This window comes from Apus apus, chromosome 11, assembly GCF_020740795.1.
Source record: "Apus apus isolate bApuApu2 chromosome 11, bApuApu2.pri.cur, whole genome shotgun sequence".
In the NCBI taxonomy this organism is placed as follows: Eukaryota; Metazoa; Chordata; class Aves; order Apodiformes; family Apodidae; genus Apus; species Apus apus.
In genome coordinates, this window is record NC_067292.1 from 7,604,716 (window position 1) to 7,622,536 (window position 17,821).

Genomic DNA, 17,821 nt, shown 5'->3' on the forward strand with positions numbered 1-17,821 from the left:
AGAGATTTAAACTTGTCTAAAAGTATTGCTCTAGGCTAAGAGAAATATCCTCTTCTCAGGCAGTCCTGCATTGGCTTTGGAATTCCTTAGCAGGCTGATTTGTTGCATGTCTGTGCATGTGATGCACAGAGTGTGAGAAGAGGGAGAAGTTTTAGAAGACCCTTCTTGTAATCTGAGGCAACAGAGCAAATGGATGCACGCTTCACCTTCTATTTTTTCCCAGGATGTCTGAAAAGACTTGAGTCTACACTCATTTTAGAAGAACCTGCCTGTGCTTGAATATGCTCATGTTAGTACCTCACAAACCATGACTGAGATTCAGCTTGAACACAGTTTGAGGAATCCAGTGCTGCTCAGGGTCACAAGGAAACTAGGGAAAAAACATAAATCTTGAGTAGCCCACTCAATGTTGTAACAGGTGGAAGAAAGCTTGAGGACTTTAAATGTATTGTCATTTAATTGGCTTTAAAGTTTATAAGCTGCAGTTTCTGTTATTTCTTGGTGTTTTTCACAAATCTCAGAGCCTGCCAACTGGAATGTGTTCACAATTTTTTTTCTTGTTGAACACTATGGTATCATTGCATTCTACTATGAAATAGATGTATTCTTGAGAAAATAATTCACTTTTAAAAAGAGAATTCCAGATAAGCACTGATAATAGTGAGCACATTATAGTGTACTTTTTGTTTTCAAAGAATCACTAGAATCCTGTATCTCAAGCACACCTCACCAACAGTTTAGGAGGGATGAGTATCCAAATATCAGGATATTCACATTTAAATTGGAGTAAGGTTGTGCAGTTGAATTATGTTACTAATACAATTCTTTCTTGCCTAAGTTAAAACACCTTCTCTGAGAGAGAAGGTTTCAAAGTACATTAGAACACCATTCATCACTGCTTTTGTTAGATCAATTAACCAGCAATGACTGAAGTATAGGGCAATTCTGTGGTATTAATGAGACACACAGTGAGGATGCTAGGGAAGTATCAGCAATGGGGAGATCCATGGAGCTGGAGGCAGTAAGAAGAAAGAGTTTAATTATTATATGTCTTAGACAATCTGATAGCTGGAATTACCAGTGATTCTGAAATCCGTTCAGAATCTGTGCAATCTGTAACAAAAATGTTCTAATAAATAAAGAATGGCTATTTGATTTTCTTTTAGTAGCTGAGCAGCATTGACAACATGGAACTCAGAAGGAACTGCAAAACCTGTACCAGAAACAAAGCATACTGAGGAGCTTAGCCCAGCCTGAACTCTGCTCTGCTTCACTGCCCAGCAAAATTGCTAACCAGTTAATGCAAGCAACACAGGCATGTCAGCATGAACAGTAGTTATAGCTATAATTGTAACTTACACAAATTAAAAAATGTATTTTTGTGATCAGATGAATGGGATCACATTTGACTGTAAGGATCCCGGCTTTTGTAAATCCTACTGAATGGCAGAAAATTCCATTTCAATAAAGAACCAAAGATGTGAGAGCCTTTCTACACATTAAAAAGATACACCAAAATAAAATTCTGTAAGTTAATAATTCATCCTTATTGCACTGCAATTCAGGCTCTTGGAGAATACTTGCATATGGTCCCAGATTCCTTTCATGTTAAGGGCATAGCTGCAGAGAGCCCAAACATACGAGCAGCATCACTAGGCCCAACTTACAAAGCAAGCCTATAGCCAACCCTGTTCTCGCAAGTATCTAGCTAAAATAAGCCTCCCAACCTTGGCATACAATTTTAAGCTCACATAAGTCTCAGCTACACCACAAAACAATTAGAAATCTCATTAGTCCAGCATTTAAGGTTTAGAGTCAGCAAAAGAAAACCAAGTTCACCTTTTATATCCACAGACTGAAAAGTACTTTCTCAGCTTAAGGTCAGTTTGCCAGTGCACTTGCTTCCTCTCGCAAGGTGATCACCTAGATGTTCCTGCTCCTGACTCATTCAGCAGAATAAACTTGGAGTTATTGCAATTTAGAAAGAAAATTTAAGAATAAATTCATAGGTGCAGTAAATTTCAGTATGCCTCTTGTCATAAGGGTTAATACATATATTTTTTCTGTGAATCCTAAGCCTGTATTTTAGAGTGATCTTTCAAAGATGTCAAACTTCTTTGTAATACTCTCCATGTGACAGAATTCATCAACGTAGAGAGTCACCACATGACCAGAGAGGAAAAAAGTTGAACAAGAAGTAAAAATTCTTTTTACAACAGAAGAAGCATTAGAAATTAAACAATAGAACACAATATGGAAAAGGAATGGAACATTTCAGAGCAGACAGATTTAAGGGTAGCAGTTCAGAGGACCAAAGCTGTAGAGGAAGTTACTGAGGTTAGTGATTTTTCTCTAAATTAATGGAAAATGTGTAACTAAATAATAAATACTTAAACTGCCATCTAAACATCACCTGTACCATGTTGATCACCTTCACTCCAGTATTTTACACTGATGGCTTTTTGCATTGTTTAATCTTTAGTAACCAAAAAAAGGTTCAGATGGATGAGATATTGGAAGAATTCTCTCTAGGGGGCATGAAACCAGTATGCAAGATAGTAACTGTGATTTAAACAGCAGGCATAAAACAAAATTCAACCTGTCTGCTTATTTTGAGAACCAGAACATAAAGGAAATACAAAAGTTTGGGGAACTGTCAGAGAGAGAGCCACTCATGGCAACCATTCCTTAGTTTGTCTGGCTTGTTAAACCACCCAAAAAGAAAGGCTGCAGAGAACTGGAAAGTCCTTGACAGAGTCTGGAAGGAGTCTGGTAGCAATGAGGAAGTGAAAGGAGGGAAATGCCACCCTCAAAAATGCCTCCCCTGCCACAGAATATGATGGTCATACTATTCGCCACCAGTAGAATTAATGTGTTCTAGAACTAGCCAGTCACTTGCCTATGAAAAGAAAATCTTCTTCTTCTAAAAAAAAACCCCAACAAACAAACCCCCAAACCACAACAAAACAAAAAAACAAAACAAAAAGCAAAACCAAAAAAACCCCCCACAAAACAAAAAACCCAAACCAAACAAAAAAAGCCAAACAATGCCCAAACTGGTCTTTTATCTGTTAAGTACTTACATAAAAGAGTCATAGTCCCCACTGGCTCATGCTTTTGTGTTTCTCCTCCTAGTTTTGCAAGACATGAAAGGGTTAAATTCCTATTTTGGGGCACTCAGATTAAAAAGAAGTAGCATGTTTAAAATTACGGACACACATTCTAAGTCTAAAGGCTTTCAAAAAGATCAGCCAGTCTGAATCTAAATATCTTCATCCTCAAGCCAAGTGAAAATGCTCAATTCAGCCAGATCAATCTTGCCTTGGAAGATTCCCACCTGAGTCAGTGGCTGAGGGATGATGCAAAAGAGTAACTTTGTCATTGTGACAGCAGAAAACTGCCAAAAATTTCCTGTGCTTAAAGCACAAATGTAGCTGCAGGTAATTTACCAGCACAAAGTTCTAAAATAGCAATTTATGTTTTGGCAAAACTTGGTGTTTATCTCTGAGAGTGCTGATAAATCAGGGCGTATGTAGGACCTACTGTGCTCAGAAAAGAGAAGAAAAAATCAGTATCGTGGCTTCTGATTAGTAAAGCAAATGTCATGGCAATAAAAAGGTCTGATCATTGCCCCATACAAAGAGAGGTGAGCCCTGAACTGAATCAGGAACTCAGCCTAGGAAGAGAAAATGCTCTTGCATGAATTATGCTGACATCTTTATTTTTATGGGACATCAGTGGTCCAGTAATATTACAATTGGTGAAAGCATCATAATGACATATTTTGTACTTTCATTCGATGCTGTGTCTGCCTCCAATGGGTTTGTTATTTTTATAACAGAGATCTTGCTTACTATTGTGTTGGAAGAAAATCTAAAAATGCCCATATTACCCTGCCTGACAGTTCTAAGGACACATTTAGTTTCTGAATGAGGGGTTTAAAAATAATTCCTCTTAAATAAGCAAATACAATAGTCTATGAAATTAAGCTCTTGTTTTGTGTAAATGCCAAATAATTGTATTTGGAGTGAAAAAAGCAGCATCAGCAGGAACACAAATGCTTAGAACAAGATTTGTGTTATTATTTTCATAGCCAGTGTGGTAAGAGGCAATTTTACAACAGTGACAGATGCTGAGGCTCCCATGAAGTGTAATGACAAGGCTGATTTCTCACAAAATTCTTGAGTATAATTATGTTTTAAAAATCTGAAGATGCAGCAGGTAGACTTGATTCTAATGTGGTTGAGTGAAGTGCACTTCTGTTAACTTTGCTCTGACACAGGGAGAATAAAAACATTAATTGGAGGAGCTTCTTGAAAAATTACACATTTTATTTTGTTATTTTTTGACTTTCTGGAGGAAACAAAATGTAAAATTACTTCACTTTTCTATGCCATTGGTAAATCTCCTGATGTGACACACTCCTCATGTCTTGAGAAAATCGGTATGGAAATTTGTCATGTTTCTCTTTTGAAAACATCAAAATTATTAACTGGTGTGATACCAATATGGGCAAAATATGCCCTGTGAACCCAGAGCTTAGTTTCTTTGCTTATGCAGTTTGATTCCCTGGGTCAGCTTGCCTGCAAGATTTAACAGGAATTAACAGGGCACTGTCAGCACTACCAGCAAGGAAATACCCATTATTACGGTAGGTGATGGAAACACTGTTACAGGGGCTGTAAGCTCGGAGCTAAGGTGACACTCAGACCTCTCTCCCTCTCTGTCTCTCTCTGTCATCTATGCATGCCATTTCATTTACCTGATAGAGATCCCTAATATGTTTTTTTATTGAAAACAAGTACCACAGAAAAATATTTGACAACAAAACCGGGCCAAATAAGCATCTTTCATCCTTTCATTCATTATGTTCATAGCTGCAGCAACATGAAACTGAGCATTAAAAGTTCTGTCTCATAACACTATATCCTTTAGAAAAAGGCACTCTGGGGAAAATCAAGCATTAACATCATCCTATTTTCTACACGCAAGAATTAGCAGCACTGATCATCAGGGTCTGAAGACAAATATTGTCACCACAATGTGTCAAGCATGTATGTGCGTATTGGAATTAGGCATAAACATGATTGCAGAATAGATACATTAACAGGAACATTTTCATAGTTTGTTTCATTTAAGACAATGACAAGGGTTGACAGACCTACATTCTGAACCTGTTCTTTCGCTACAATATATGTATATCAAATGCATCCAAAATACAGTGCTGATATTAATAACAACTTATATTGTCATATGCAATCCTGCCAGCAGTGCTTACTGTGTCAAAATTCCAAATTATTCAAGAAATCTGTTTTAAAATCTAGGACCCATATTCCCAGAGAAGGTGACACTCCTGGTTTCCAATGACTTAGGTGTAGATCTAAGCAATCCATGCTCTTATCTATAACTGCCTAGGAATAAATGTATTCACATTTATCAAACAGGATTACTTTCATGCAATGTTATCCACCTGGCTCATCATTTATGGTACAGAAACATAACATCACTCAGGGTAAAGAACTTCAAGACTGAATCTACAACAACAAAGCTTTGGTTTTTTTGCCTTAATTTAACTAAATATAAGGCTCTGGTATGGGGTTTTGCAGAACATTTTTTAACATTTACACTATATACCCTGTACAAATGTACTCATGTACCTCTTCTAAATCTTAACTACTGTATGGACTGAAAAAAAAAATGCAGTTTTGAAAACAAAACAAAAAAAAAGGAACTTCAGTAAAAATTAAGGTGTTGGTTTGTTGGTTTGGTTTTGTTTTGTTTTTTTTAAATTCTGTAATTCAAAGATCCAATGTTTTACTTTTTACTGAATTACTTACAGTTCCCACTGCACATGCTGTTAAAATTAATTACAAACCCAAGAGAACTAAAAGTCAGTCTACACAAATACTTACTAGTTTCAGTAGCTACAATAGTTATGTTGTGCCACATATTTGTTTCTCTGTCCAGTGGTGTTGCCAAAGTTATTTTCCCATCTTCTGCATTAATGTTGAACTGTCTCTCAAGGTCAGTGTGCCGATCAATGGAAAACCTACAAAACAGACATCCCTGTAATCTACTTAATGAAGTTGGTGCAATCCATATAATCAAAAGACAATTTAGGGAGCCCTCTGAGAGCTGCAGTGTTGTAGCCAAATGGATTGAGAAGCTCAATAGTGTAATAATTTATAAGACAAAATGACAAAACTGAGACTAAAAAAAGTTAATAATTATTGCCTAAGGAGTAATTAGCTGTATACCCAGTGTGAAGGTCATAAAATGCCCTCAGGTTCACTGGGTAACATCTTTGAAAAACGGTGCTGATCAAGAGTTAATTACATAATCCATCACATTTATTAGACAGTTTCTATGGTATTTCACAGCTACTGATGATAATTTCAACAGTAACATATTAAGCACACAAAAATGGTGGGCTTCATGGTTGCTTTTTTTTTTTTTCAAAAAAGGGCTGAATAATATTATTTTGCCAATAAATTTCAGATTAATGAAGTGTGAACTGTTCTCCAAGCATATTATTTGGTTATGGCTCTAGCAGTTCCTCGGGCAGAAGGCAGTCAGTGAAACACCATTTTCTTATAAAACACTTAAAACACTGAAGGACCAATTGTTTATGGCTTGAGTGCACTCATTTTTAACAAAATAAGTTTCAAATCACAGAGAGTCAGAGTTTGCAAATTTGAGCGCCCAGGTAAATTATGCAGCCCAAATAGAGCCAGCCTGACAAGAGCAAGCTGCAGTGCACTGCTCCAATAGTGCAGTAAGCAGGATGATGATTTGAAGCTCAGAACAGGATCTCCAGGAAAGCTTTAATGTTTGTCCATTTTCCCAGAGTTATTTTATTAATGCATTATTTGCAAAAAGACACTAAATCACAAAACAAAGCCTTCCAATTTTTTGACAGGAAAGGTATGAAATGAGAGAGTTTAGTGATATACTGTTGATATGGTTCAATAAAAATTGACTTCAAGGGGTTTTACTGAATCCTAATTGTGGATTTATATAAAAGCCTTTTAAGCCTTTATGTCTATGTATTACAGAAGCTGACAATTCTTACATCTGTTCTGCATTATATCTATGCAGAATAGGGTCAGTTAGGATACAGTATCAGACTGGATTGCACTATATAGCGGTCAGAAAACCAACTCAGACTGTCAGTTTCTTATTGCATTTCTGGTCTTTTTGCAAATACATGGTTAAATTCACTGATAAAAGAGCAAGAGCATATTTTCTACAGTGACAATGGCACGGTTATCCAAAAATCAGTTATTCCATTCTTGTTTCTGCTTTATCATAAGCAATTTCCAAAAAAAGTTCTGCTTCAGAAGTTCCTTTATAAGCTACAATAAACATATTCTGATGAACTCAAACTCTTTCCAGCATAACACAATTGATTTTGATAGACACAGCATCAAGATCTCATTTCAAAGCTGAGGAATACAGCATTCATTTTTTTTTTTTTTTTATTTCAGTGTCAGATATTTTCATATTCAGAATGAAAGATACATTGCAATTGGACTGCTCATGCAATGCATTTAGTAAGATAAAACTCACTTTTAGAAAACTAGTTCTGAATTATGAAAATTTATCAAAACCTTAAAGCTTAAATGTTTAAAGACCGTATTACTAAAGAACAAGACCACGCTGGTAAGGTACTTAACTAATGGACTTCAGAGTGAAAATCTGATAAACTAAGGAATGGTATTTGTTAGACATTTAAGTTTCCTGTTTTTAAGCTAAGAAATAGTTTTACTCACTCAAAACCAGGTAGTTTTTTTAAGAGGTATCATAAAAGAAAAAATAAGTAAAAGTCCAAATATATGTGCCTAAAGGTAGGCACATGCATCTGTATTTGGACATTTAAGTTAACTGATTTTCTACCAAGGCCCAGTATATGGCCCAGTTCTCATTTGTAGAATCACAAAATGGTTTGGGTTGGAAGGGACCTTAAATATCCTCCAGTCCCAAACCCCTGCATGGGCAGAGAGACCTTCCACTAGATCAGGTTGCTCAGAGCCCCATCCAACCTGGCCTTGAACACTTCCAGGGATGAGGCAGCCACAATCTCCCTGAGCAACCTGGGACAGTGTCAGTCAGTTTCTGGGAATTGTGCCACCTTCAGCATTTCTGAAAATCAGGTCACTTGCATGAAAGAGTGAAGTTGTAGTTGTCTAACTTCAGGCAATCATTTTTGAAAATGTATAAACCTTATTTTGAGGTCTCTCTAGTTCCAACTGAAGTATTAAAAGTAAAACTCTGGTACTAGTGAAGTTAGTAAAAATATTTTACAGACTTACACAGGTTTAAGATTTCACTCAAGAAAATATGAGAATGCATTTATGATAACTTTTTAAGATGTCATCACTCAAAACTATCTTTTAATTCTTTGTGTAATGATGTAGGAAGTACTCTTCTGGTATCAAACATTTGTGGAATTTTTACAGTCCACAAACAAAATAAAATACAAAATGCTTGTATGCTATTTAATGTTTAGCTGACCTGGGCTTGACATAAATGCCAGTAAGATAAGACACAGTTTTTCCTTAAGGATCAATGCTTTCTTAGCTTTCAGTTACCATCTTCCTGCAGTACATTTTTTGAAGTTACAAAACTGAGAGTGTAACATCTGTGAGTTTATTATATTACATTTCATCTCATCCCAAAAGTATTTATTCACAAAGCAAAACTAGCATTCAAAATGAAACATTTTTTAAACCAAGTTACATGGATTTACAAGACTACAGAGAGGTAAAGCCTTCTCCTGATTTTAATTTGATAAATATTTGGTACAAAATAAATAAAATCTGCAGTGTCATAAACCTGGGAAAACTAACAGTACATTTGCAGTTTCCTTTTCATGATAATGGTATTGTAACTCTTTTTAATGGGAATGCATTGTCAGATCCATAAGCCATACATAAAACATTCATTTCTCTAAAAATGAGAAAAGAATATCTTGGGAAATAATAACTTCTGAAATTGCCATAAACCCAGCACTGGCTATTGGGAAGTTTCGGTTAGTTTATGGGTCTGCTATGGCAATTACAGGAACAACCCTGTAGTGGTTTAACAGGAGACTTAAAATTATTCTCAGTCCTGCTTCTGTACTATTGATATTGCTGTTAGGACTTAATTTGATCTTTTCTTTATTTGCACCAAGGTAAATAAGAGCAGAAATCCTTTTTTTCTGCACCTGCTGAGATTTGAATCACAGTCCTGATACCTCATCAGTGGTAAATCACCATTGTTTATTAATGCCAGGCAGATCAGACATGCTACTTAGTGGCAGATAAACAGCTGTACCATTACGGAGGCAGAAAATAACCTATCTGGGTTTTTAAGGCCTGCTGTGAATTAAGAAAATGATCAACTGCTGCCAAAGATGAAATCTCTGTCAATATGAATGGGGAAAACCTGCCACAGTGAAGCTTATCTCTCCACAGAGAAAGGCACTCAAGGGCAGTGATTTATAGGAGGGCAGAGACAGTATAGGAAGAAAGATTATTACTCGTGCTTTTCTCTATGCACTTGGATCATGCTTCACTCATGATAATTTACTGCAGATAAATAGACCATGGTTATAAAATAACAACAGAAACATGAATAAATACTACTGCAATGCACAGATTGTATGCTAATAGATAATGATCTTTCAAGCCTAATTATTCTAAAAGGCAGAATGGACTAGCCTTACTAAACAAACTGCAGTGAAGCTTTACAAATAGCTTAGCTGGATTCACTGGGTCCCTTTCCCAAGAGAGGTGCATGGGGTCTAGAAGCAGGAAAACATGAGCCACTGACACATGCTTCTGGGATGACTAGGCTGGAAGACAAACTACTGGCCATTTTTACAAGTATTAGCCAAATTTGTAAATCCTTTTCACCAGCAGGCTTAAAAGTGAGCCAGGCCCTTAAGCAACATGCACACCAGAAAAGCTAAGAAAGATAAAAGAGAAATGTTGCTGCTTATTTAAAAAATACTGTTATCAAAGATACAATATAGTTAGACTAACCAATATGAAGAGATAATTAATATTCATTGGAGAAGCAGGTAATGACAGCATAATTCAGCTGAATAGCACATTACCACTTAGCCATTCAAAGATGCCTTTGTTTATCCATAATTAGGGCTTAAAATCAACAATAACAAAGTCATGCACAATACCCACATCCTTCAGCTGCATCCGTCTAAAGGTGTCAAAATCTCTTTGGCTGATACAAAGACTTTAGACTAATGACCACTGCCAAAATTCTGCATTTGACACAAGATATTGCAAAAAAACCTTCTTCAAGTGCTTCCATAAGGTGGGCACATTCAGAACCAGATATAGTAACAGAAAAATCCCTTGAAATGCACAATCAGAATGAAACATTCTAATCCAAAACACCGTTTCCACGTATTTTTGTTAGCTCCTCTCCTGTTCCAATTTTGTTCTGAATTGGAAAGAAAGTAACTGCATTTCTGCTCCTTACTTGGTCTGAGGAATATTTTTGCTCCCAAAATATTAGAATTTCTAACTTAAAATTTCTTTTTTTTCTCCTTTAAATATTTTTTCATGCAAAAAAAGGAATTTGGACTTTCCAGAGCTATCCCAGATTAAACCAAATCAATCAGAGAAGCAAATAAGAAAAAAAAAAAAAATTAGTTGCATGGAAAACTAAGCTCTGCATATTCCTTAACTAGCTATCAAGCCAATACCATAGAAAAATTAAATATTTTAAAGTACCACAGATAACATTTTAAAAATAAGATAAAACTCACACTAGTGAATTACCTTTTTTGTTTAAATGTAATTAATTTTGGCCAATTCTGTTTAATGTATATCAATTGTTTCTGTATTACTTGATAAGCAGTAACATTCTAATTCAGTTGCACATATACAATATTTTGCTTTTGAAAGCTTGAAAATAGAGTGGAAAAAATGGAAATAAGTAAATATTTTACTCACCTCAAGTTTTCAAACATGGACAGAATAAAGAGGCTCAATTTTAGGACATAGGTAGGCTTGTAGCTGGTCTAAATTATTAGGAGTTTGGGGCAGGTCTAGAAAAGAATTCTAGGGAAACAGAACAAAACTGGAAAAATAGCCAAAGTAAACTGAAGCAGAGACGAAGCCAGGCTGAGATAAGAAGGGGACACAATCAAGAGGCAGAGGAGCACAGGACCACGCCAAGCACAAGCCAGACCAGGGAAGAGGGAAGGAACTAAGGTTATATTGACAGAGAAATTGCTATTGAGCTGCAGTAAAGGGACCAAAGCCAACTTGCTACCACCATGTCTGGTCTCATACACCTTTCAAAAGATCCTGTCTTTCTAGCAGCAGTGCAAGCCCATTTTTAACAGATGCCAGTGGACAGCAGGAAAATAATTAGGGGTGGAGCCAATGCTTAAACTGTGATAGATCAAAGTCTGCACTCTATAGCAGCGTTTTTTCTGTTCATGTGACATTTTTCTAATCTGGGCAATTACCCTCATTTATTTCCCCTTTCTATGACCAGATTACCATCTTTGATCATCCTGAGAGCTTCTCTGGTAAGAAAATTAATTTGGTGTCTATTAACCCTATCTGGGTTGTGTGCTGCAGTAGAATATATATAAATCCCTTAATTTGTATAGAGATGTGTGATAGTTAATGCTGTTTAGCTAGTTTTGAAAGGATGATTTAGAAATTGAGAGACTCTAACATACTCTCCAACATCCTCATACATAAGTTCTAATACATTGAAACATGTTGGAAATTCTGAATTTCTAATTTTGAATATATTAAAATATGATAGGCAACATGTGGGCTCCATAAATAAAGGTTTAAAGTTTGGCTCTGTGACAAACCTGATGCACATGATGATGATTAGAAAATTGTCTTGGGTGATAGATTATAACAAGCAGCATCATCCTCACGATGCTGAAGACTGTGTAGCCTCAGTTCCCTAGAGGCAGTAATGTACAGGGATGATTATTATTAACTAGACTCTCTCCAAATATACCTCTGAGGTGAATTGGATGCTTTGGTGTTTTCAGAATGCTTTCAGCAGGCAGTACTATACACAGCAACATGTGTTTTGGTAACACTTGCATCATACCATACTATCCATTACAAAAGGGAGGGGAAGATGTGTGCTTATCAAAATGAGAGAGGAAACATTGATCTGATCAAACTGGAAAAAACAAATTTTGTTCAAGTTTGATCAAATAGGGAAAATACTGTAAACTGAGCATGCAAAAGTCATATGGGTATAATAATCTCTGACTTTCTATCTTTAAACCAGTAACAGGTTTAGCCAAAGGAATACAAATTATGTTTTGACAACCTTACAACTACATGGAACAAATACAGCCTTGTTCATGCAGCCAGAAGCTGATCATTTAAAGTAACTGGAGAGATACACACTGATGATTCAAACCCCTCTGACCTCATACACCCTATTTCTTCTTTTCATTACATTCCTACTGTTTCATAAGACTAGCAAGGAACATTTCTGTGATTCCAAAAATGATCTGAAATAATAACAAACATCATAAAACAGATCCTATACAAGTATTTTCATAGAAATAGTGGCATGAGTACAAGAGTGTCATACAATCTATGGGAAAATCTACTCAGAATTCTGCCAGCAGTTTTTTCAAAGAGAACTTTACAGCAGCACTACCTTATGGGACTGGAAGACACATCAGGGTCGTGGGCAGTCACCTGGCCAATCACAGAGTTAATAGCAGCATTTTCATGCACTTCCAGCAGGTAAGTAGGTGATGAAAAGACTGGTGGCTCATCAGCATCCTCTACTACAATTTTTACTGTTGCTGTATCCTTGAATGGTCCTCCACTGATGAAGCGAGGATCAATATAAATGTTGGCTGCTTCTACCTTCAGTGTATAGGATTTTTTGGTCTCAAAGTCCAGTGGCTGTTCAGAATGACAAAGATAAATGTCTTTTACTAATAGCTACAGAGAAAGAACAAATTAATATAATGCTGATGGATGAAAGTTATGTGCATTTAAGCACATTCAGTGAGTTTTAATGCAATCACTTCCCACTCTGAGAAATCTGACCTGCCAGTTTTCTAGGCATATATTGATATATGTTTTTCAGAGAAAACAAAGACTCTTAGTTTTCTTGCTTTTCACAAGAAATTTACCAAAATTTTCTCTCTCATGAATGATACCATTACAATTACATACCAAATATAATACGACAAATTGTTTGGTGATGACATGACTTGCAGACTAATCATGCACTTAATGAGTGCTTTGCTAGTTGGAGATAAGAAAAGAATAAATATTTTATTACTTCCAGAATAATCTGAGAAATGTCAAAAAGTAGCAATTATTACTTGTTGGACATGAGAGACATTATCTGCAAAAACGTGGAGCTAATCATATGAGGCTTCAAAATTATTGTCCTTCAGGTAACTCTGCAATTCTGTTTACAGGAGTAAATGTGGTAGACATCTCTCAGAAATTTCTTAAAACTGCAGCATTTCCTGTTTCTCTATCTTATTTTATTTTCAGAAAGAGAAACACAAAACCAATTACTCTGTTCTATCAATATACCCACCATGTCACCATTGTTTTTAGTGTTTTACAGTTCCATATTAAAACATAAAGGATGAAAACACAGTGAATTTAAAGGAATGAAATACCAAGTAAAACCAAATCGGTGACACTTCTGAATATTGTAATTTTTCATTATAGGAGATTCAAATTTGTGTCTTGAAGCACATCACTTACTCACTATATAATTCTCTTGTGTCTCACAATGATTCAAATCTCAAAGATGAAAATTGCCAAGCACTGGAAAGATATTAAGATTTGCATTACAATGTCCCTGGGATAAAAAGCAAAGGACCTAGAAACTCTGAATCTGCAATGCAAGTACCAGCAAGAGCACAAATAAGGACCTTCAGGAAGTCTGTCAGAGCCTTCAATATGTATAGTTTAAAATTCTGTTGATTTTTTCCAGGTATGAATCAAGCTCTAATGGGATTTGCTCTTTTTCACAGTTTCTAGTAAACAGGAGAAAACCCCGCATCTCTGGCAGCTCTTAAATTAATAACCTTTTGTAATTATGAATGCTGATTTATAAATCAGCATATTCACAATTTGCCAATCCTATATAATTTTTTCAGTTGCTTTTCATATGCTTTACAGAAATGACAGCACCCCAACACATTTAGTTACAGTGAATCAGAATATTACATATAAAATTTATTCTGCATTGTCTAAAGCCCATGAATTTATGCTGGAGAAAATCTGTTGGTGAATGGTACCCTCCATCCATCATCTACTGTAGTAGAACCAAAATTATTATTGCTGTCAAAATGAATATATGGAACAACAATATGTTAGAGACTCAGTTATGAACCAACGTCAAGGGAACTGGGGCAAAAGGCTAATTGCCTTCATTTACAAAAGAGACCACAGCACACAATAAATAACAGGAAGGAAGATCAGGGATCTATATCATAATTTTCTCTTTAGGAAAACAGATCTAAATTTAGATAAATGTCCATCATTTTATTATGCATCTACAATGCTGATGTACTTACTGAGAAACAGAAAATATAAACTTTTGATAGGTACCTTGCCTGACCTCTTTAATTACAGGTACAAGCTGAATATTAATTACCTGTACTCACCAGATCCTTCTTTTTTTTACTGGAATGTCATGTTTTCATTTTTTTTTATTTTTATGTTTTAAAAAAAAACACAAAACAACAAAGATACTATGCTACATATTCAAAACCCTCTATGCCAATGTTAAAAATTATATTAACATCATTTTTCAGACACAGCTTGAGAATCAGCTCTCTTCTCCTTCCTCAGAAAATAATGAAAACTAAGTCTGCTATTAATGTTCCTTTGAATTTACTAGCCAAGTTTTATTCTAGAGATGCTGTCTCTCCCCATATTTCTGTGGGTGGTCCTGCTTTGTACATGCAAATACCTCAGCTTGCATACATCAAGACTGTACAAGCATAGAAAAGGTAACAAAGTTGTAGCCTTATTTAGGCCCCAAATTTGGCACTTCTGAAGCGAAACAGTAATGACAACCTTGATAATCTTCACTAGAATCATTACTCATTGAGCAAAGAGTTCAACATGAGAGAAGGTGGAAGATTAAACCTCTCACACACCAGGTAATTTAAATATGCTATGATTTGATTTTTTTTTCTCTGAACAGTATTTGACCAGCTATACAGCAAATCAAATAGTAGAGAAAAGGTATTTGATGAAGACTCAACCAAGATTTAATGGAAGTTTATACCACCAACAAAGCAAATTAAAATCTACTCTTCTTCTTTGGATCCAGGGAAGCAAAACATGCATGATTTGACTGTGTGGAAGCCCAGATAAGATAAATACAGGCTTAGCACAGGAAATACTTCCATTGATACCCCAGTTGTCACCTCAATGGCGATTTTGTGGGATGTGGCTAATATATCTTTTTCACTACTGTACTGGCTTGACATCTCATTCATAGATAAAAGAATTCTTAGAAATCCAGCATCTTCTCACAGAGCACAGTCTGGCTGGGCAGCTGTATGTACAAGAAACATTTTTTTTTTTTTTTTTTTTTTTAACAGAGATATCATTTACCTTTCTCACTCTAATAATGCCGTCCTGAGTTTGGGCATCTGTAGTAATTTCAAATATATCCATTCCATCTCCTTCAGTAATATCATAGGATGATTTAGCATTTTCTCCAATATCCAGGTCATTTGCTTTCACCCTTCCTATTGGTTCACCAAGAGCAACATCTTCCATTACTGAGAAGTGATACAGACCTTACAAATAAGAGGAAAAGACTAAACATTACACCTGATTTCAGTATCCCTTGTGTGCTCTTCATTTGTTTATACTTCCCCAATGCAAACTCTTGAGATGTGTAACTGATACAAGCTATATCTACCCAAGTTATTTACTGAAAGCAGCAAAACATGTTCCTTATAAAGGGATATTTAGTTTACTGTATGGCAATATTTTCATTACAGAAGTACCCTCCTTCTTCCTTGCAGGGATGCTCAGTGTTGGTAAACAAATTTTAAGATACTTTCAACACTGGAAGTATGCAATATTCTCTACTGCAGACACTCTTGAACTTACCATTTCATTTACATACATGTAGTAATTTATATTTTTTTTAATAGAATTCACCTATGAAACTGGCTTCTAATCTATAGAAAACTGGTCTAATACTTCAAATATCCCTTATACAGTTTTCGAGCATTACTACTTTTTAAAATCTTTTATTTGATTTTTTTAAGCCCCTCCACCTCCCTTTTGTTGTAAGAAACTAATTAAGCATTCAAGGAAACCCCAAAATTTGTGTTTACAAGGAAATAATAACTTTTCATAGCAATCATTGGTGTATTTACTATTTATTTGTAGGGTTAGACTAAAATCCACTAGAAAGTGCTATTCAAATTATCAGCATTTTATTTTTTGTAATACTTGCTTCAAACCTTCTGACTTAAGAAGCATCAAAAACCTATTCAGAACTTTTAACACATTATTTTATGTAAGTATTTATTAAGAGAAAAAACAAAATACATATTTTACTATTATATCTCATAGTTCTTTAAAAGTACTCTGAAAAACAGAAGAGACATGCATACTTTGCAGCAATAATTCTTTATGAAGTGCCTTTTTTTAGCTCTTGGTAATTTACACTTATTGAAGCTAGAGTTAATACATGATCTAATCAACTGCAGTGTTACTTAGTAATTAAAATAGTCAAAGGGAATTCAAGGTTAGCAGATGAGACCATAAAAATAGTTTTTGACAAAGTGTTCTGGACTTGTTCTTTTCTGTCCTCACAGTTGTTCTAAGACAACGTGTGATTTTTACTGTAATGTGCAGCTAGTAGTTTGCTAAAACAAAATGTTCTAGAGTTGTTGCTTTAACTGTTTGTAGGCTGACTACAGTAGCAACAGTTGAAAGTAAGAAGGTAGCTGTGAGAAACTCACAAATGCATATATTAGCTACACATGCAGTCTGTCCCAAAGTGAAATATGTTGATTTTAAAAAAAATATTTCTAGGGTAAATTATTAGAGATAATTTGGAGATCATCAAGATTCCTCAAGTATATTCATAATGGCTCACAAACAATAAAAAGCCAAAGCAATCAAGTGCCTCAGAAAACTAAATCATGTGTTCATAATCTATACTGCTGTCCTCACTTCGTGGTTTGAATCTTCAGACACAGTTGATTACATTTTTAAGTTGATATTTTTATCTCAGATTTATTAAGATAGTCTATGAAATAGTGTTAAAAATATTATGTTGCAGCTGACTGTTTTAGACAAATTACTCTCAAGAATTATGACTTGTCCTATCAAGATGTCATAGTGCAAAGCTGACCAAAACCACACTTTAGGCACTTTTGAAAAGCCTTGCTGTTCACAGCAGTGCACAGATCTCAGTACAATCCTATGGTAAACTGCCAGGTTAAAAAACTTCTGTGACTTATAAAATGCCTCTAAAATTATTTCAAAGAGATCGCAGAAAGTGAAAGTTCATCTTTTTCATTTCTAAAACCCAGGAGGCTAACACTCTGAAATCAAACCATAAACATACATTTCTGTCCTGCCTGGAAACAATAAACCAATAAAATGTATTGCTTTCTGAGTTCATTATAATTTATTGTGAAAGCAGCATGTATTACATCTTATGAATTTCTATTTCCTTCTGGTTAGACTCTATTGTAAGTTTGATCCTTTCTTATTTTCTCTTCCAGGCAAATGCAAACTGTGCTACATTGGTGTAAAAAAAAGTTGAAGGCTTGATCAGCCCTTGTATAAGGCCA

At 35.3% G+C, this 17,821-nt stretch overlaps 1 protein-coding gene across 3 annotated transcripts in view; it reads right to left on the minus strand.

Moving 5' to 3' along the window:
- Positions 1–17,821, minus strand: part of CDH8 (cadherin 8) — a 145,466-nt gene that overhangs the window by 43,665 nt on the left and 83,980 nt on the right. For 2 of the 3 annotated variants that reach the window (XM_051629597.1, XM_051629599.1), the window contains 4 exons: positions 15,612–15,799; positions 12,664–12,917; positions 5,913–6,049; positions 3,084–3,131 (listed from right to left, as the gene is read on the minus strand). In XM_051629597.1, coding sequence (XP_051485557.1) covers positions 3,084–3,131; positions 5,913–6,049; positions 12,664–12,917; positions 15,612–15,799 — 627 coding nt within the window. The remainder of the gene's footprint in view (positions 1–3,083; positions 3,132–5,912; positions 6,050–12,663; positions 12,918–15,611; positions 15,800–17,821) is intronic. The other variant, XM_051629598.1, reaches the window with a different exon arrangement.